The 22,237-nt window shown below is 40.6% G+C and overlaps 1 protein-coding gene across 1 annotated transcript in view; it reads left to right on the forward strand.

The window, feature by feature from the left end:
- The window catches only part of rabep1 (rabaptin, RAB GTPase binding effector protein 1), a 39,351-nt gene that overhangs the window by 7,051 nt on the left and 10,063 nt on the right, over nucleotides 1–22,237 (forward strand). The window contains exons 2-14 of the mRNA XM_084073438.1: nucleotides 3,784–3,912; nucleotides 4,850–5,053; nucleotides 6,496–6,659; nucleotides 8,418–8,537; nucleotides 10,826–10,961; nucleotides 11,606–11,784; nucleotides 12,868–12,975; nucleotides 13,519–13,989; nucleotides 17,103–17,207; nucleotides 18,068–18,184; nucleotides 19,260–19,358; nucleotides 20,583–20,723; nucleotides 20,949–21,138. Coding sequence (XP_083929564.1) covers nucleotides 3,784–3,912; nucleotides 4,850–5,053; nucleotides 6,496–6,659; nucleotides 8,418–8,537; nucleotides 10,826–10,961; nucleotides 11,606–11,784; nucleotides 12,868–12,975; nucleotides 13,519–13,989; nucleotides 17,103–17,207; nucleotides 18,068–18,184; nucleotides 19,260–19,358; nucleotides 20,583–20,723; nucleotides 20,949–21,138 — 2,163 coding nt within the window. The remainder of the gene's footprint in view (nucleotides 1–3,783; nucleotides 3,913–4,849; nucleotides 5,054–6,495; nucleotides 6,660–8,417; nucleotides 8,538–10,825; nucleotides 10,962–11,605; nucleotides 11,785–12,867; nucleotides 12,976–13,518; nucleotides 13,990–17,102; nucleotides 17,208–18,067; nucleotides 18,185–19,259; nucleotides 19,359–20,582; nucleotides 20,724–20,948; nucleotides 21,139–22,237) is intronic.

Here is a 22,237-nt window from a genome sequence, read left to right on the forward strand (position 1 = left end):
ACTGGCTCTGTGATGTTAGATCTTATATATACCATTACAGCAGGACCAGACCAACAACCTCAGTTTGGCCTTCTTGATTGAATAGAGGTTTTTGTTGTTGTGTCTTGTCATCGTTGGTATTACCAAGTCCATTAACAATAATAATACATTGAATTTATAACGCACTTTACATTTTTGAAAACCTCAATACTGTTCTTATAGCTTCAGAGGAATCTATTTTTTTCTGGTATCAACTGCTCTGTATTAATTCCTTGCGGTCATGATGATGGCACTTGTAAGTCTGGTCTGGAAAAGATAATCAGGCAAATGAATCTGTTAGTGTTGTTGTTGTTGTTGGTCCTGGGGAACATGAATGATTGATTCATTCTTGAAAGCAGGTTCATAACCATTGATTTCAAGAGTGTTGGTTCTACACTGCTAGCGGCACTCTGTGATGTGAGGTGGGTTTCTTCCTCTCATACAGTGCATGAACTCATCATCATCATCAACATTGGTGACAAGACCAGCCTAGTATACCTTATACTAGGCTGGTGATGTTGGGGGTTTCTAATGTGTGGGTGTACATTTTCCTAGGACTATGAGTAATGCTCACGGTAGATCATTTTTAGACAGTGATTTTGACTAAAACTGCCGAACAGGTGTTTCCGTATCCAAACACCAATCACACTGTCACACTTGAATGCAAATGCTCTGGTGGAGCCAGATGAATGTCAAGATTCAAGTCGAGTGGAGTCCCATTCAGCATGGACCTCCCCGTTATTAAAAGGCTGCAGCACCTTTTATTGCTTTCATGTACACATATTGATATATACAATTTGAGATGCTTTGCTTTCGTTGTTTTTCGAGCTGATAGGGACAGCTTAATTATTCTCTATTTGGGTAAATGTTGCAAACATTTAAGATTGCAAAAGGTTGCAAAAGGGCTTATTTTCATTCCTTCAAATTATTGAAAAATCTATTTGAATACAGTTATTTAAATATCGTTATGTAAATTCTGGATGTAGCTGTAAAACTGAAGGAAGAGATAACCAGCCCTCGCCTCAAAGTTGCTCTCAGGGGCTGTCTGTAAAGAAACTTTCATTACAGACACTCAGACAGCCTGTAAATAAATAAACAAGACTTTGAAGTGAGTGCTGATATTCCATCCTTCAGTTCACAGTTCACACTAACACACAACTTTAACCACTTAAACTTTGTATACTTAGTTGACCTCCGGTCAACTAAGTATGCAAAGTTTGCAAAGTTTGCAAAGTCCCTACGGTCAGCTAAATAGCCGGTCTACAAGTTCACAATGTTATGAGCTTGTAGATTTGCAATTTTCACAGAATGTTTGCTCCAGAATAGGGGCGCTAGGGTTTAAGGCAGCGGTTACGTTTCTGGATGGATCATTCCGGCTTATCTTGCTAATTCAAGGTTCAAGCTTCATGGCTTCTTTTATTGTCACATTGTAATACAGCTTCGGCTACGTTGCAGGAATTACAATTGTTGTGCTTAGAGCCTCCCCAGCAGTGTGGACAAAAATAAATACAGTTGGGCCTAGAAGATTCAAAATAGGGGGGGGAAGCATATACCGGTAGTGACAAAAGTGTCTGTAAAGTGAACGGTATTGGTTTAATACTGTGGTGTTGTGTACCTGTATGTGCCATGGTGTGTTGTGTGGGAATCACAGTCTGTATTGTCCATGTCGCTATTTTGAGTTCAATAGTCTTAGTTTATAATTGAGTTTTGTTTGTGCATGATTCGTCTTGAGAGATTGGCAGACAGTCGAATCAGACTGATCCGACTGCCAATCTCCCTAACTTTTTTTTGTTGCTTGATTCGACTACCAGTTCACTATAGGCAACATTTGAATCAGATTCGACTATATCAATTCTTACTCGGGGACAGGCCTACCATCCTATATCATGAGGTCTTCTAGACTAGGAGAACTGCCATTAGAAATCGTCACCACAAGTTACCACGAGTCAGGAACCAAGAGGTTGAGCCATGTTTCTGTGAAAACCATTACAATGCAGTTTTTTTTTGCCTGAATTATACTTCCAGTAGTTGTGTGGGACAGAATGCACAAGCAACCAAGTACAACTCGGGCTGTATAGTCTTTCATGAAGTTAAAGTGAGATTATTATTGTAGATTATTTAACCCATTCAATCCGGGAAGGTATCTCTGTCATTTTAGATTTCTTTGGCTATTTTAAATCGTGAAAATGTGTGCAAATCTTTGAATACATATTTTTTAAAGCAAACATTTGTAACTCAAATCTTTGCTTATGGGGGGGGGGGGGGGGGGTCCCTGGAACAAAACATTTTACAAATGTTCGCTTTAAAAAATACATATTGAAAGATTTGCACAAATTGTCAATTTTTTTTATAAAATAGCAGATCTATTGCTGCATGTCACTCCCCATCTCTCTCTCTCCCCGTTTCCTGTCAGCCTACTGTCCTGGCAATAAAGGCATAAAAGCCCCAAAAATAAATCTAAAAAAAAAACTAACCCTTTGAGGATTACTTTTCAGCCTATTTATAGAAAATTAAAAGATGAATAGGCTTTTCTCTGTAAAAGACCAGATCAAAAGACCGCTCGTGTCAGGATGTTGCTGTTTCATTCCTGCTGTGCGACTAAAATATCGAGACCTGCACTTTATAGAGCAGATGCTGGGATGTCTGGATTTTGTCAATAGGATGTTTCTTTTTTTAGATAATGGGGCTATTATAACATTTAATCTCATAGTTACTATACAATACACCCTGCAGATTCAGAATGTAATTATAATGTTTTGATTTTAACCATGATAATATTGCTTTGAATGCTGGCCTGTTCAGCACACAAGTAATCAAGTCGATCTTGATGTACATCTAAGATCAGGCTAGTGTGCTGAAGACAAGCTGAGGCCTGTCAAGATTTGTTTTTAACTCTGGCCTCAGTTGTTGAGGTTACCATCACTGACTCTTTATGGATACAGATCTACAAGTTCAGAACATGTTGTGCGCTGGTAGAGCTGCGTTCTCCGGTACACGACACCACACGCAATGACGTATACTTTACTAAAAGTCACCAAAACGATTAAATCTGCAGTTCTGTTCAACCTGCCCCTCCACCCTGCGAAGCCCTCGTTCAATGATTCATTTAGTGACTAAGTGAATGCTTGAGGGAATACATTTTAGTCCTTAAGTAACTTCTTATTTGCTTGTATACAATCTCATTATTTCCACCGGAACAGGCTTAACTCAAGGGCATTTTTATCTTGCGCTTCAATGAATAGTCAGTGTAATGAGTCGCATCAATTCTTTATTTACGTTCAGCAATGAACAGCCTAACACAGGGGTTTATCCATGTCTGAAAATGGTTTATGGGTCACATTTTGATAAAACTTTACTTAAAGGTCGGGTCTATAATGCATTATAACCGCATTTATAATGCATTGTAATGCACTTATAAGGCATTATAACATTTGTTTTAAATGTTTATAATTATGTATAACTTCCAACAAAGACACTTTATAACTGACTAAGTTATGGTAGTTATAATGTGCTGTTCCACTGAGCTTATAATGCATTATGACCACGCATACATCATAAACGTTGTTATAAGTTGTCATACATGATTATAAACATTTATAACGAGTGCTATAATGCTTTATAAGTGCATTATAATGCATTATAAATGTGATCATAATGCATTATAGACCCGACCTTTAAAGTGTTACCCAAATATTTCCTGAATTATGTCAAAAAGCGGGGTGTCCTTTTTTATAAATCTTGCTGTGTTGTATTTCTAATGTCCAGGGGTGCTCCAGCAGAGAGTGGAGGCCTTGGAGCAGGAGAGGGCAGAATTCATCAAACTCAAGCAACAGCTGGAGGCCGAGTTCAACCAGAAACGGGCTAAATTTAAAGAGCTCTACCTGTCTAAGGAAGGTAAGGATTCCACCTCACTCACTAATCCCCCCACCTTTACGGTAACCTTGGACTGGGATCCTTGTCTGCAGACGTACTTTGTACTCCTGTCATGTTCCTATCATGTCCTGACTGTTTCATTGACAGCGTAGACTGGCTAAGCCAGTTTTGTGTAACTCTTAAATTCTGTGTCAACACACTGCCCTTGTATGGCTTCTCTCCAACCCTGCCACTCCTGCTTTGACTCACTTCCCAACTTCTTCCCTCTCAACTGTTGCCGCTCCTTACTTCCACCCCTCCTCCCTTGTTCATCCTTATTCTGGTCCCTCCTCCCTCTCGTTTGATCCCGCTTGCCTCCTCTTCTACATGACATCTCCTTCCTCCTTCTCGCCATCGTTGCTGGATTGCCACCAGTGTTGATTTCGTTGACTAAAACTATGACGAAAAATGTCGGTTGACTACCTTTTTTCACTTACGAAAAACGAAATAAAAACTAAGCTATGATGACTAAAACTATGACTAAATATACTGACAATTTCGTCAACAAATAAAAACTACACTAAATGTTTGGTAGGGACTAGTGGAGAAGAGATCCAGTAGAACTAAGACAAGTCATCATGGGTGCGTGCGGGTGTCACAGACCGAAAATAGTTGATCTACAAGCTCACAACGCGTCGCGCTGCGTCGCGTTGTGAGCTTGTAGATTGGCTATTTTCGGCATGCAGCTGAGCTAAGTGAAAATCATTTTGATGCCATCAAAAATAAATGAACTGTAGATTTAGTCGACTAAAATCTTATGATATTTAGTCGACTAAAACTAGACTAAAAGTAATACTTGTCAGTTGACTAAAATATGACTGAAACTAAACTGAATTTTATTCAAAAGACTATTACTAAAACTAAATCAAAATTCTGTCAAAATCAACGCTGATTGCCACCACCCATTCCTAATCTCCAGAGGAGCTGAAGAGGCAAGCGGCGTTCCTGGAGGGGGCCCAGGCCGAGCTGAGCAGTGTCCAGGTCCAGCTGACTCAGTCCCAGGCAGACATGGAGAACATCAAGGCCGTGGCCACCGTGTCGGAAAGCACCAAGCAGGAGGCCATCGACCAGGTCCGCAGTCAGTGGCAGGAGGAAGTGGCCTCGCTGCAGGCCATTATGAAAGGTAGTCCAGCATCGCAAATACAGGCCGTGCTGCTCCTTACATCAAAGTGCTTTGAGCTAACTCCCCGACGATCTATATTGCTGTCCTTAGAGCCTCTCGCTATTGCTATATAATCTAGTGCAGTGGTTCTCAAACTTTTTCGTCCCAAGGACCCCCAAATTGATATATATTTGGCGGCGGACCCCCATCTGAAAGTTATTTGTACCAGGGACCCCCGGAAGCAAAGATTTGAGTTAAAAAATGTCGCTTAAAAAATATATATATATCAAAGACTCATAGCGTGGCACAACGTGACGCTCTATGAGCTTGTATATCTGCTATTTTTGAATAGCCAATGTATAAAATATGGATAAAGTGGTTAAAATGATTGAGCTGTATTAACTAATTTTGCTGGGGACCCCCTGGTACCCTCCCAAGGACCCCTGGGGGTCCCCGGACCCCACTTTGAGAACCAATGATCTAGTGTGTGAAAGTATTGTCCCCATACCTGCCAACAATAGGCTGTAAATATAAATCCATGAACAAATAAACAAAAGATTCAAACATTTATGTAGTGACACTGTTTGAATGCCTTTCAATATTCTACAGTTTATGGCCCTGGAGGAGCCGGTCTATGATAGTGAATGTAGGTTACTGACTGACTCCTCATTGTTGAAACACGCATGAGCAACATCACACCCTCTCCCTGCTGCAAACAGCCGGCGATGTCCCATTTCCTTGTTCTGCTTTCCAGAGGCTGAAACGCAACACAGAAACACATGCTTCTCCATTATCCCACTGCCAGCGATGAGCAGCCATTTCATATTTTACTAGGCGAGTTCATTTAAATCAAACGACTACTCAAGGAAGAGGACAAAAAGTTGGCAAGATTTTATAACAGACAACACAAAACATAGTTCTCTGAAATGTGCTCACTTGTTCTGAACTTCTGATTATGCAATTTGTGTCCCCAATGATAATATCATTGGGGAAACAAAATTGCATAATATCAGTAAAACATTTCGTTAGTCCTTCTTTCCTACTCGCTTGCTTCCATAAATCTATAGTATTGAACAAATATGTTGTGGCACGTGAGGTCATAAGCTCACCCGCCCCTCGCCTGGTGCGAGGGATTATGAGTGTTGGGAACGGCTGTAGATGCAGGGCCTTTCCAATCACCCAAGAACAAGCTGTTAAGGGCTGTCCACACCAAGAACGATAACTATAAATATATTTACTTTAAGTTGATGGCAGAGTCCACACCACAACTGTAACCACAACTATAATGATGACAGTGGTGAACCATATCGTTGGGATCACTTTCAGAGCAATTTCATGAACGATAGAAACACTGACAGCCAATCAAAATAGCAGAGTTATAATTTTTTGTGTGGATGGCTGTTTGCCCACACACAATAGCTAAAGTTGAACTGCCTGTGTGGTCTCTCTGTCCCGTTCACCAGATACAGTCTGTGAGTATGAGGTGCAGTTCCACCAGCGCTTGGAGCAGGAGCGAGCCCAGTGGAACCAGTACCGCGAGGCCGCGGAGAGGGAAATGGGCGATCTGAGACGTCGACTCACTCTTGAGGGCCAGGAGGAGGAGAACCTAGAGGACGAGATGAAGAAAGTGAGCCTTGTTTTTAAAGGAGAGACCACTGGGGCTTTTTCACGTTTTGGTTCCACCAACATCATTCATCATCGTTAAAGTGTGGTTACACAAAAACATATGAAACAATACTTTATAAAGGCTAAAAAGACAAACATTGCACTGCATTAGACATTAGACAGACTAGTAGACATACTGTACATCACCACTCTTCACACAATAGCAGACTCTGTCAGTAGTTCTTTATTTATTTTTTATCAACGCAAGAACAATGGCTTCGATTTCAGCATGCTAACTTTCCAGTAAGAGGAAGCTGTAGTTTATTTTAGCTTGGAATCCCCATTGATGATGTCATTGGTAGGCAGGCTTTTGAACTGTCCATAGCCCCCGAATGAGAGTGAGTAGATGGAAATTTTGCCATCTTATAATGAGTATTATTGAGGACCAATAATACTCATTATTTATTGGTAAAACATTGATGTTTGATATGTTTCAATACCATCTGGTATTGAAGATAAGGTTGAAAATGGGTGATGTGCTCTTTCTAAGTTTTAAAGAAAACCAGACGGTATTGAAACATAAAAAATATCAATGTTTTACGATTTTAGTAAAATGTGACATTTAAAAGATCAATGCCGATATCACAACGATGTCAGATCGCCCTGTATCATTCTACAGAAACAGGAAACAGGTCCCTGTACTATGAGCACCACCTCGTCTTGGACAAAACGAACAGTTTGGGCATTGCCCAAATGTCACAGACCCCATTATTGTACAGAACGGAGAGAAGAATGGGTTTGTTGCACTAACAATGAGCGTACACCACAATGATATCATCTGTTGTAGTAATAACTCAAATGTCCATTGTGGGTTTGCAAGAATCCTAATGCTAACAATGCTCAATAGCAATAATATAATAATATTATATGTAGTAGTAATAATAATAATAATAATAACAGGATGATCTGGACGTTTTTTTCCAGCATGCGTTCTCACTTTAGATTTCCAATTTAAATTTTGAAGTGGTTTGGGGTTAAATTAAGCAAAAGGTTTATGATATTCATGTTTTGTTCAGCATGACAATTTCCACAAATGTATACACTTTTTATGACTGACCGACGGAGTTGCAGCATCGGTCGGCCAGTTGGCCTAACATTGAACCAGCGATTGGCCTAACAACTAATTAGCCAATCGCCATTAACCAATCCAATAGCCCTCCAGAATATAGGATGTAGTCTATCGGTTGGCCACAACAATGGACAGGCACATTGCACAGCAATCTATGGGATCATAAAAGCATATGCAGTAAGAACAATGGGGCTTGTCTGAAAACAATCACTATTTCACATATATAGTTCAACAAAAACATATTATATAACAGGTCATACACTGCAGCAAATTCATATTCATTCAAAAATGTAGAGAATAACACAATAAAAAAAAGAAAAACTTCCATTGTGGTCTAGCCATATACAATGTTTTGTCTTCTTGAGTCATGCATGCAATCAATATGAGTAATGCAAATAAAACGGCATTGTTGAGAAACTAACGGGAGTAATGTATGTGGTAGAACAACAAGTGACATTCTCTTAGCCTCATATAAACCACATACCTTATTTCCATCATAAATCATGAACCCTGTGGGACAGAAGAGTTGGAACTTGGAACCAGTTGCAAACTCACATCCAGGTTTTAGGACTAGAAACTGTAAAACTGTCAAATCGTTGCCATAGATCTCGCATGTGGTATAATGTCATTATTTGTATTTCATTCTTAAAGGCCCAGGAGGACGCGGAGAAGCTGCGTTCGGTGGTAATGCCATTGGAGCAAGAGATAGCAGCACTGAAAGCCAAGCTGTCCACTGCAGGGGAGAGGGTGAAGGAACTGGAAGCTTCTAAGGTTAGTGCACTTTGATGCCGAAACGGACAAAAGGTGTTGCTGAGATACTGATTACTATTCATGATGTTGACATGAGACAGTTGGTAGAAAACCTGTACAATTCCATCTTCCCATTTGTCAGAATTGTTACGATATGCAAGCTATGCCATTGTGTGGTTAGACCTGAGAAGACCTTTAATTTGAAATATTTGAATATCTTGACTTTTTTATTGTAAGACTTTTACAAATATATTGTGAAAGCTGCAATCCTGAACTTGTTTTAAGGAATAAAATGTCATTCTATCCAATCTGAATGTTAGAGTATGCTAATATAATGTACTGTAACACAACTGCAGTGGTTGGAGGTGGTCTCCCTACTCTTGACAAGTAGTCATGCCTGAAGCTTATTAGCGCAATATCTCCCCAGGTCAAGCAGGGATTGACTGTTTTTTGAGCGTTAGAAATTTGGTCTCATGCGGGAGACCCACGTTCCCAATCCCGGATAGTACGGTACTTAAAAGTTACATATTGCACCCTTTTTAATATATGGCATTTCATATTATGCCTGTCAATAGAAGCAAATTGAAAAAGCATATGGCCTAACGGCTTTTATTCATCACCAGTAATTTAATTAAATTAAATTCTCGTTGCTCATCCATTATTCATACATACTGTAGCATACTGAGTTTGCCAAGTTACAATTAGCCTGTACCCTGGCAGATAATGCATTGTGGTCACGGAGCATTGAGGGATCCCACCCATGCAAATTCAATTTGAATGTACTTTATACGGTGAACTCTTCACTGCGGTTGCAGATTCTGGCAAATGGTTTGCTGGTCTCAAAAAGCGTTCGTTTTCAGATAAATGGCCAGAGATTGGTTACATCCAAACATTTTGCTTGGCTAGAGATTAGAAGATACATCAGTCCAAATATTTTTCTGACGGATTATGTAGAAGACCGAAGACTACTTGGTGTGCTTGATCAAACAGTGCAGGGTGATGGGTGGCTCACCCAGTATGTAAGTTGAAAACAATAAAGCACTCGCACAGCTCTTAGCCATAATGCAGATTTAATCAAATACCAACGTTTTATTACAGAGTGTCTACTCTGCGTTGGTATTTGATCAAAACTCACTTTGCATTGTGGCTACGACTTGTTCTTTTTCTTGAACTTTATTATTTTTCACTTTGATCTTTACAACGTGGACGGCACCTCCACACTGCTGGTGTGAACTCCTTCCTTTGTTCCGTAAGTGTAACAAACTAGTTACACAACTAGTAACTAGTAACAACTAGTGTGTAAAACATGAACTAGCGGTGTTCTCCTCCCAACTGTCTCGTTTCAGATTTAGAAAAAAACTGCAGATAATTTGTGTAATGTAGAGAAAACTGCTGCATTGTTTACCGTGCGTGTTTGCACCATTTACACTGTATGTTAATCACGCATGGTATTGGTTTGCGGCTAGATGTGCTTTCATCTTTCATGTTGGTGTATACATTAGCCTGGGATCCAGTCTGGCTTGCTGCGTTCAGCGTTTTTTTTTCTCACTTCGCTTCACAGTCTGGAAAGCCTCCTATCTCCGTGCCCAAGCGGGAGAAAACTGCCCGCGGCTTCTGATTGGTCTGTAGGGGGGGGATGGGACCAGTGTTGTCCAATGTAAAACTCGAGTCACTTCTTAACTTGCCTACGTAATGGTATGAGTCAAATAGGACCCTGGCCAGACTGAGTAGCGAAGTGAGAAAAAGACGAACGTAGCGAATCTGCAGATTGGAGATGCATATTGTAAAAAGTAATCACTGCATTTCCGTTCTGAATTGTACGCTGGGAGCGACCTTTTAACCCATTAAGACCAGAGGCCGATTCTACAAATGCCGTCTAAATCAGTAGTTCTCAATTCATTTTCGCGCCAAGGACCCCCAAAATGATGTGTATTTGGCCACGGACCCCCTGTACAAAAAGCTGCCAGTGAGAGAGTTAAGTGTGTGTGCCCATCTGAAAATGTTTTGTGCCAGAGACCCCCCCAGAAGAGAATGAAAAATTATTCAAACGCTTTCAAGATTTAAAAAAAAAAATAGCAGATGTACAGTACAAGCTCGCAGTGCGGCACGAATTGACACGCTGTGAGCTTGTAGATCTGCTATTTTTGAGAACCACTGTTCTAAATCCTTAAAAAACGTATGTTGCTATATATACATAGCTAAAATATAAAATGTTTTTTAATGGATTAATGTGAAATCCAGGTACAGTATGTAGGGTGGAAAAAACAAACGAAGCCAAAAGTTGGAGGTGCCTTTTTTTCACTGTGTAGGTGAAGGAGCTCAACCATGTTCTGGAGGCTGAGAAATCATGTCGTACGGATCTGGAGATGTACGTGGCCGTGCTCAACACTCAGAAGTCTGTCTTACAAGAAGATGCAGAGAAGCTACGGAAAGAGCTCCATGAAGGTCAGTGCTCCATTTCTTTATTCTTTTTTGGTTCTTCTGGTTTCAAACCCTCTGGGTTTGATTCCCGGGGCTTGGGAGCTGGGTTTGTCCCCCTACATTATCGTCCCCTCCTCTCTGTCTGTTGGAAAAAATCATTTCAATTCATGTAAGAATCGCGATTCTTATTATCAACGATTCAAAATCGACTCACAATTTCCAAGAAACTTTGAAAATAAAATAAAAAATGTTTTGTTGAATATATATATATATATATATATATCTTAATATGTTTTTGTAGTTGGTTAAAGTTACAGGAGTTTTTACTCTATGGTGTTTGTGATATGAAATGTAAGCTTACCATAATAATCACAGTGAACGATGAAATTATCATGTCATATTCAAGGGCTTTTTTTAAACTGTCACTGTCCAGCTGATGCTCGTTGACACTCGTTAATGTTACTTGCATCAAAGCAATGATGTTGTTTCTGCATCAAATAGGACAACACCTAATCTAAGATTCCATCAAAGCAAACATAATTTTTTATTATATATTTTTTGGTTTGAGTTGTTGGAAATAATTAGGCAACAATTGGTTGTTAAAGTCCAGATGAAAACAATATTTATGACTGAAATAATGAAATAATAATAACTGCTTGGTGGGTCAGTGTGTCACAAGCTGGAGTTGGAGCGGCAGCAGCACAACCAGCTCAAACACACGTGGCAACGAGCCAATGACCAGTTCCTGGAGTCCCAGCGACTGCTGATGAGAGACATGCAGAGGATAGAGAGTGTCCTGTCCTCAGAGCAGCTCCGTCAGGTGGAGGAAATCAAAAAGAAAGACCAGGTACGAAGCGTGTTTTTTTGGATAATAAAAAAAAAGGAAACTGTATATCAGCAAATAAATGTGTGGTCTGATTAACCACTTAAGCCGTATTATAAAACGGTATACCACAAACTTAGCAAAAAGAGACGATCTACAAGTTCACAATGCGCCGTGACGCGGCACATTGCGAGCTTGTAGATTTGTCTTTGTAGTCATTCAACTCGTACTGGTAATATGTATGAAATTTTAATTCATAAAAAACTCAGCCTTTATATTGTAGTCATTCCCTTCAGTGTGTTTTATCATGCACGTAAAATACAGCTTTGGAAATACTGCAGGCTATGATTGTACTTTGAGCTTTTGAGCTTCCTCAGCAGTGTGGATAAAAGAAAAATAGGCTTAGAAGATTTAAAAGAAGCAATACAATTAGCATATTTCAACAAATACAAATAGTAGCTATTAATAGCAATAGTAATGAAAAACACACACAATCGCATTTGTACAAACCATAAATGTGTGAAGCGGTAATCCTGTACTACTGTATAATACATAGTGTTTATGCAGCTATATGAATAAATTGCACAGTCACATAAGTGGCTGCAGTAATGATGGTACAGATAACAGTGCTGTAGTATAATACAGAATACTGTTTAATAATACATGCACAATAAGCACTACATAACGAGACACACATTAATGTTACAGCAGTGCATGTTAAATTCCACACCTTAATGTAACAGGAGTGCACATACAATTTCATATCATAAATAATGACAAGGTATAAAATAAAAGGTTGTATTTTCAGTTACTCGGTTTACAGAATAATGGGTAAACTGTATAATGAGCTGAGAAAAGACTTGAAGACTTGAAACAATCTGCCTAGTAGATGAAGTACAACAAACTGCCATTGCTGCTATTTCTTTTAATTTATTTGGGGAAGGAATTCAGATGATTAGCTGGTTGCTAGAAATGGGAAGTTTTGAGTCGGGTAACTGTCCTATTGAGGACTATTATAGTCAATACTGTAGTTGTATGGTTATATTGGTTAGACTTGTGAGTAAATGTAAGATTTACTACTAGACCATTTTATTTTTCCCATTCTAGGAGGAAGACGAGAAAGAAAGGTTAAGTCAAGTCAAGGAAGAAGAAGATTCCAGGGGAGATCACACTGAGCCATTGGACGATTTATTTCTGGGGCTAAGTGTTGAAGAGGTACAGAACATATGCCATTTCACTACATTCCTCCAAAGGTCTTTAGGTCACATTATGCTGCATGTTGTCTCTTCATAAAATTGTTGTCTTCAGAGAAAGCCGATGTGACACCCTCACTTGTGGCCTCAGGTATTGCACGTGCCTTAGCCCTTTCAATCCGGGAACGCATCTGTGTCATTTTAGATTTCTTTGGCTATTCAAAAATAGCAGATCTACAAGCTCATAGCGGCACTCTTGAAATTTGTGCAAATCTTTGAATATATATATATATATATATATATATCCCAAGGGTCCTTTAGGGGGTTCCAGGGGGGTCCCCAGCTAAATGATTGTTAGTTAGGAACCAAACGGACCCTTAACATGTCTGTAACTCTGTAAAAATTGAACTATTTGTACACTCTCAGAATTAAATGAACACTGATGATTTTGCAGTGTAGATTGGAGTCCCAGAGATACAAATCTTATCAAATGGGGGTCCGTGGCCTAATGCATATGAAACTGGGGGGGTCCTTGAAATTTGAAATTTGTTTGTTTCCCTCTCAGGTCCACGCCAACCACAGCGCCCACGGCTCCATGCACTCGCTAGACACGGAGGCGGGGGCCGGCGGCCCCGCGGACCCCTACAAGGACAGCCTGCGGCGGGTTCAGTCCACGGACAGCCTGGGCTCCTCCTCCTTGCTGGGGGCCCCCCCGCAGGGCCTCGGGGGCCACCACAGCTACAAGGCCAAGTCGGCCGGCCACCTCGACGAGTCGGACTTTGGGCCCCTGGTGGGGGCGGACTGCGGGGGGGCCTCGGAGGGCTTCGGCAGCGACTCCATGTCGGTCAGCTCCATCAAGCTGACGTCCAGCCACTTCCTGCTCACCAAGGACCAGGAGAAGGCCATCAAGGCCATGACGCCCGAGCAGGAGGAGACGGCGTCGCTGCTGTCCAGCATCTCCCACGCCGTCGACAACCTGACGCCGGACGGCTACCGGCTGGTCAGCGACAGCGAGTGGAACCTGCTCCAGCAAGAGGTGTTTGTTTTTTAAATAAGTGGTTTGAAACGGATTCGATTATGTATAGGAGGGGTTTATATGGGTCTGTCGTCAGACCTTAGTCCGTTAAGACCAGGTAAAGCCTCTGTGTCATTCTTTTTAGATTTCTTTGGCTATTCAACAATAGCAGATATACAAATATATCTTTGAAAAATCGTGAAAAACTTTGCAAATCTTTGAATATTTGTGAACATTTGTAACTCTAATCTTTGCTTCCTTGGGGTCCCTCGAACAAAATATTTTGAGATGGGGGTCCGCGGCCAAATGCATATCATTTTGGGTGGTCCTTGAAAAGTTGAAGCACCACTGATATTGCAACATACTGTTAGGATTTAGAAAACATTTTTAGATATGTATTTGGCCGCGGACCCCCGTCTCAAAATGTTTTGTTCCAGGGACCCCCAGAAGCAAAGATTTTTGTTGAAAATGTTTGCTTTAAAAATATATATGTATTCAAAGATTTGCACAAATATTCCACGATTTAAAAAAAATAGCAGATCTACAAGCTCATAGCGCAGCACTCGGTGCCACGCTGTGAGCTTGTAGATCTGCTATTTTTGAATAGCCAAAGAAATCTAAAATGACACAGATGCTTTCCCGGCTTTAATGGGTTAAGACAGTTGATATTATGTGGAAGACGTTGGTATGTTGATATTGTTATGGACGGCAAGTACTGTAGCTCAGGAGGTAGAGCAGCCATCTGTCGGGGGAACCGGAGGGTCCCCGGTTCGATCCCCGCCTCCTCCTGGCTTCATGTTCTAGTCCCTGAGCTAAGACACTGCAAAACTAATGGGCTCCACGTTGTGTCCCCTGGGGGCTGCACATTGCTCCAGATGGGATGTGTCAAATGCAGTGATTCATATCCCCATGGGGATCACTACAAATACACTTTATTGAAGGTTAAATATCAGTTATGGGAAATGGTAGCCGTACTTGTGCAAAGAAACTTTATGCTGTACAGTTCAGAGTAGCATGGTGTATACAGGGTAGCATATTTAAAGGACAACTTCACCCATTTTCAACCTTTCCTTCATATAATTGGTCCTCACTAATGCTCATTATAATATGGTACCATTTTTGTCTACTCACTCTGTGTCTCAGAGGAGGGCTGTGTGTGGACAGTTATAAGAACCGGCCTACCAGTGACATCATTGATGGGGAATCCAAGCTAATAGAAGCATGCTATAATGGAAGCCGTTGTTCTTGCGTTAATACAAATCTAAATTAAAATTTGAAATCCTGTAAAAAATACCTGGATAACGATGATGTCACTGGTAGGCGGGTTTCTGAAGTGTCCACAGCCCTCCTATGAGGCACAGACTGAGTAGAAAAAATGGCACAATTTTTTCATGAGCTTTAGTGAGGACCAATTACATGAAGATTTGGGTTGAAAATGGGTGAAGTCGTCCTTTAAGAGAAGTGATGAAATATAGATGATATTTAAGTGCTGAAACAATATTTACAATTGTAATAGCTGGCCCTGATAGGTTAAATTGAAAGTGGTTTAATGCCAAACAAAATCTTACATAGTTTAATTGGTAGAGAGGTTATAGTGAGGACATGAATGACCTGAAGTATTGAATGCTTGAATGGTATTTTTTTTAAAGCCATCTGTATGGAATTATAAAATTAAAAGAAAGTTGGCAAGTGGTAAAACAAATTCATGCCTTGAGCAGTATTCAATATTCAATTTAGCTTACCTACTTACAGGCTTACCTTAGATGATGCTCTCTGGTGTTCCTGCTTGTTACAGAGCCCAGTCCTACAAAATATCAATGCTATTTCTCCAAAACACAAACATATATTTTTGTATTAAGCTAACTATACTGAATAGTAACTAATGATAAACCACTGTTCAGGTGGTATAAACTTAGGTTAAACTTAGTCGCGTGCTTGTGTCGTGCTTGGTGAGAGTAGGCTCGTCACAAGTATTACATAATCGTCATAATCTTCAAAATCGTTTCCATGATGAAAAATACATTTTCAAAAAAAAGAAAGCAGAAATAGCAGATCTACCAGCTATTTCCGCTGTAGTTCAGCCCCCAAATAACTTTTTTTTATCGTTTAGTCACCCCATGGAGTCTTGAATTCATGGATATATTTTTGTTTTTGTCGCATTCCTAAGCCAATAATTTGATGACCGGCAGCGGTTCTGGTAGGAGACACTACTGGAACCGCTGCCTATCGTTCCGCTGGTCATCAAATTATTGGCTTAGGAATGCGACAATAACTGGAAAATATCCACAAATTCAAGTTTCCATAGACCCCTTAACAGACGACGTCATACTGGCTGCGTGCAGCCAGTATGCGCGCAACGAAACCCATTATATCAGGTCTCGTTAGGACGCGTCTCACTAGCCAACACACACAAGAGGGGGTTGGGGTGTGCTGAAACCAGTGCACCCCGAAACAGGTTGGGAATTGATTGCGTGAAACAATCACCTGTGCGTCCAGGCTCAATGTTAGTAAACAAATAATTGGTCTATTGGGTGACTAATAGGCTCTATGCACAGCAGCCATATTGTAAGACATTCACAGGTGTTACCAATGATACTAATGAAGGCTCTGTTCCATTCTAGTCAGACGGAGTCAGGGTGCTGATATTGTGCATGTTGGCCCACTGGAAACAGTCCCAAATGGCCCTTTATGGGTGTGTAACTCTGAGAGTGTACAAACATTTGTACACTCTCAGAGTTATGGGGGTCGTGGAAATTGAAAAATCTGAGAACCACTGTGCTAAATGGAACATAGCCTTCATTAGTATCATTGGTAACACCTGTGAAGGAAGTGATAATATGGCTGCTGTGCATAGAGCCTATCGATAGAAAAAAAAAATATGTCAGTAATTTCTTTGTATATTCAAGTTATTTGTCATATCTACCCTGTGCAATGTGTAATTACGAAGCCTAAAAATCAAACGGAAATGTAATTTTTATTCATACTGAATGTTTCAGTTTTCATCTTGTAGTCGTGACAGCCCTAAGTGAGAATAGCTGATCTAAAAGCTGAAGTTGTGAGCTTGTTGTCGTTCTGCTGTACTCGGCAGGATTGAGTCCATTGCAAAGCATTAACCTCAGTGGTCATGTGACTAGGTGAAGAACGCCGGCAGGAAGCTCGGCCGGCGCTGTGACATGTGCTCCAACTACGAGAAGCAGTTGCAGGTCATCCAAGGACAGGAGGCCGACACACGAGATCAGGTGATTGACTCTATGCCAGCCAGAGTTATATTGGGACCTGTGTGTTGTGTTGTTGTACCTTTTCATCCCCTCCAGGGAGTTTTTAATTTAAAAATATTTTCTTTTACATGAGCTTAGAAGCATTGTAAGTGGATGGATGACATTTTGAGCCCGTGGGGATTTCAGTGACTCAGAGCTGTTCTACCGTGACCAACTTTGATTGCACTGTAAATTTGAATTTGAACCGTAGCCTGCCAAACTGCCCTGAAATGTTTACAGAAAATGAGAATTGTGTATTAGAACCGATACTTCTTGTCACTTTTATTTTATGCAGTGGTGGAAGAAGTAAAATGCCTGCATTGAATATCTTAAGGCAAAGTTCAAAAAGTACTGCTGTAGCAAAAGTAAAAGTAGTCCATTTTAGAATTACTTATCATGTTCTTGGACTATAATCATTGATCATTAACCACTTAAGCCCTATGTTATACTTGGGCCATTCGAAAATAGCAGATTTACAAGCTGTTGTGAGCTTGTAGATCTTCTATGTTTAAAAACAATTACAAGATTATTTTTAATACAGATGTGATTAATCGTTAATAATCTAAATCTGCAATGTACAGTAACTATAGCTGCCAAATAAATGTAGTGGAGTAAAAAGTACATCTACACACAGAGTAGAAATATAAAGTGTCAAGAAATGGAAATACTAAAGTAAAGTGAAAATACCTTGAAAATGTACTTAAGTACAGCACTTGAGTAAAATGTACTTAGTTAATTTCCCCCACTGATTTAATGAGTGGTAATGCGTGGTCAAGCTGGACTCCGTGCCCATTCTAGCCATCCGCTCAGTAGGAAACACTTGTTTTAAATGTCTCTCCCAGGTGAAAAAGCTTCAGGTTATGCTGCGTCAGGCCAATGACCAGCTGGAGAGAACGATGGCTGAGAAACAGGAGTTGGAAGACTCTGTGAAGTTGGCCAATGAGGAAACCACTGCCAAGGTCTGGACTCACACACACACACACGCACACGCACACGCACACGCACACACACACACACACACACACACACACACACACACACACACACACACACACAAAGAGACACTATATGAGTTTGGAATTGTGTCTAAAACGTATTTATACTCCATAGTACGACGGTGTCGCTTGTCAAAGAACTGATCTAAAGCTAACAATGCGTTGTTATGTGTTATGTTAGCTTGTAGATCAGTTATTTTTGGCAAGTGACACGCTTGCACAATGTTATATAAATAACGCTTTATTGCCATAATATAGTCTCATTGCCCAGCTCATTGCAGAGTTAGCTTTTTACACAATAGTCTTTGTGGCCTTGCCTGGCAAACAAGATCTGCCACACAGCAAGGTTCATATTTATATTTATATTTAAGGTTTATAAGAATTAATTATTAATTTCATCTTGAATCCTGTTGCAGTCACTCACCAAAGGTCTAAACTGCGTCAAACATGCTTCTGCTGCATACACCGATGCATGAATGACTTTAATGATGGTTTCTGTTATTCATTTGCCCAAAGGGTGCAATGAGTACATTGGAATGGAAAAAACTTTAACAACCCTTAAATATATTGTCTGTAGGGTTTGTGGACCAAGCATTGTGATTCATGCGTGGTGGGTTAAATCAGAGGCTATTATGTACCTACATTTATTTAGTCAACCATATACTGTACTGTGTGCAGTATGGTTGCAGGATTTGTTGCCTATTGCCTCAGAGTACTTAAACCTGTTAACCCTAATAGAATGTATAGAGTTCCACAACCGAAAATGGATTTACCTTAACTCATTTCTAAATTAGCGTGGCTTTGTTCAATGTTAGTTTCTGATAATATGGAGAATTATTCGCAGCATAACTCGATGCTTTATATAGAAAACCACAGCTATGTGAGCCACTAGGAATGTGTAAACAGTGTTAATAAACTGATAACTTGACATGTGTGCCTTTTTATACATTGGCATGTGTTGGCCACTTGATTCATATTTGGAGGGCTTTCTGTTATTGTGTTTTTGAGATGAGATGGTTGTTTCTGTGATGTTTCCTAGGTATCTGCCCTCATGCAGAGAGTCCAGGAGTCAGAGACTCTGCTCAGCACACTGCAACAGGCTTTCAGTCAAGCTAAGAGACACACGCAAGAACAAATGGTGAGCAGCACCACATTACCGAGTCACTCCCCAGGCTCTGTCTGTCTGTGTCTCTGTCTACCTCTGCACCAGAACAAAACAAATCCCGCTCAAAATAAAGGGATCTGACAAAACATTTGGAGAGTGTTTCCCCTCTTAAATACAGGAGCAGTTCCCTGTCATAAAAATGTGCTTGGAAGTGCTGTAAATATCCTGTTTTTCTTTTTTTAAAAGCTATTTTCACTATTATTGAAATAGGGCTTACATCGTATGCTGAAACAGCTCTCAAAGTCACTCTTTTAGCACGTAAACTTCCTGTTGATTTTACTATTTGAAGATCCGGATCCGCGGATCCAGTCCGAGTTTCCTTCCTAATAAAAATAGTAAAATCAACAGGAAGTTAACGTTTTTATATGAAAAAAAAACAGTATTGGGTTTGGTGATGTTCTATATTGTCTGAATCAACTTTGTTTGCGTTTGTTTATGTGCTAAAAGAGTGACTTTGAGAGCTGTTTTACCATACAATGAGGAGCATATTTTGAATAATCAATTTCTAATTAATGGAGCATTTTTTTTTAAATTTCTTGTCCACCTTTGGAGTTACATCATGGCAAGGTGACTACACAACCCAAACCTCTACCAAAGTGGTCTTGCCCTTTAAGTGGTTAATTCATAATGTATACGTTTGGGTCACGGAAGAGATCAAATTTTGTCTTTTGGGTCTCGAGCTGACAAAGTTTTGGGAACCCCAGTCAGTTCAATTGCATGTGGGCTCCAAGCAAGCGCTTATTTCCGTATGTGAATTCCTGTCCAGTTGGTAGCCTGGCTGGTTTCATTGTCCATGAATTATAAAAGGGGGAAGTGAACCGTGACACATGACTGGACTCTGTGCTCTTTATGCTAGGCCACTGTTTCCCAAACAGTGGGTCGGGAGTCTGGACCCAAGGTTGGGTCGCGGACCTATTTTTATGGGTCTCAAGTAAAAATCCCTTTACTTTTCGTGTCCTACATTTAATTTTCTAGTATTATTTCAAAACATTTTCAATGTCATAAAGAAATCTTTAGAAATTCCATAAATTAACTTTTAAGAAATAGTGAAAATAGCAGATCTACAATCTTTCAACGTCGCGATGCGATGCGTTGAAAGCTTATAGATCGGCTGTTTTCACTAGCTTTGGGTCGCGGGGAGACATCAAATGTCTCCATTGGGTCTCGAGCTAAAAGGTTTATGAACCTCTGTACTAGGCGGTGCTGTTGCAGTCCAGGGCGCAGGTTGCAGACGAGCTGAGCCGCTTGCAGAGGGACAACGACAGCCTGCAGGGCAAACACAGAATGCACACAGAACTCCAACAGCAGGAGGACTTCCAGATGCCCGGTAGCACGCACGTAGGTCAACTCTACAACTCTGGCGTCACACTTTATTTGATCGTTGTCATGGTGTCCTCATGAGAAGTGACATGAAAGCCTTTCATTCCACTAATAATCAACTGATTTAAATGTAGCCAACGGTTTTCCCCCTCGATCTATCTTTTATCGCCACTTTTTGGTAGAAATAAAACTATTTGCGACAGCCCAGTTTAGCAAAACAAAACGTGTGGATTGTCCCGCCAGGACCTCCAAGCGTTGGTGCAGCAGCTTCGAGAGGACGTGGTGGCGATGAGGACGGCTGCGGACCACCTGGAGGAGAAGCTGAAGGCCGAGATCCTGTTTCTGAAGGAGCAGCTCCAAGCAGAGCAGTGTCTGAAGGAGAACCTGGAGGACACCCTGCAGTTGGAGATAGAAAGCTGCAAGGAGGAGATTGGTGAGCGGTCCACCACATCTGTGTACTCCACCCAAATTACCAGTCATCCCAGAGGTTTCCAGGATGTAAACCAGTGATTTTTTTACCTTTGGGACCTCAATCTAGAAATCCTCATTTGTAATTGATCTCTGATAGTGTGTACATTACAACATGGAACCAAATGGACCTGTAAGGGTCCATTTGCTTCTATTTGTGTGAGTTAAAGACCGGTACTGGTCCATTTGGTTACTAACTATCAATCAATTTGGTGGGACCCCCTCAAGGACCCCTGGGGCTCCCCAAATCCCCCACGTTGAGAACCACTGATGTAAACATTAATACCATTTTAAACCTTTGTACACATCTGGTTTGTAACCGTTGTCCTTGAACATCACATACTGTAAACTATCAGAGAAACAGCTGTCAGTTAGCGAGCTAGTTACCTAAAAACATTTTTTTCATCCATTATTACCAGCTCAGCCTACACCCTCCTAGCAGTTTGAGCAGCTGCCCAGATGTACACGGGAGTATTCGCACATCCCCTAACTGGTCTCTAATAGACTGAGGAAACCTTCTATGAAGGCACACTTACGCAGTATTGAAATATATGGTTGATTTGTGCAATACCAAAGGCATATTCTCATCTGTAATATGATATGCATGCATATTGCGTACTAATAGATTTAAAAGACCCATGTCAGAGGCTGTATTGCTGCCATGGGAAGTTATGTTGTACTTGTTGCCCACATTTTATTTAGATAAGCCATGTTCAGCCTTCATTTATAGTACAAGAACATCTTCCAGAATCTTGTTGTTCAAGGTAAAATGCGGGTGGCCAGAACAGTTCACATCTGTGTTCAACAGAGTGACATTGCCTTTATCAATATGTACACCCTTTCTGGAGATATTTTCTTTTTCATTCATAGCCATGTTTCTATTCTTCTTTCTTCTCCATTGATAACTGTTGTTCAGACATCTTGGAAGGTATGAAGCACATTTTTCAACGAGTTCACTGTATGTGTGTGTGTGTGTGTGTGTGTGTGTGTGTGTGTGTGTGTGTGTGTGTGTGTGTGTGTGTGTGTGTGTTAATACTGTAGCTGTCAGACTACTAATTGTATGA

The sequence above is a fragment of the Gymnoscopelus microlampas genome (assembly GCF_963454915.1).
Source record: "Gymnoscopelus microlampas genome assembly, chromosome: 12".
Classification (NCBI taxonomy): domain Eukaryota; kingdom Metazoa; phylum Chordata; class Actinopteri; order Myctophiformes; family Myctophidae; genus Gymnoscopelus; species Gymnoscopelus microlampas.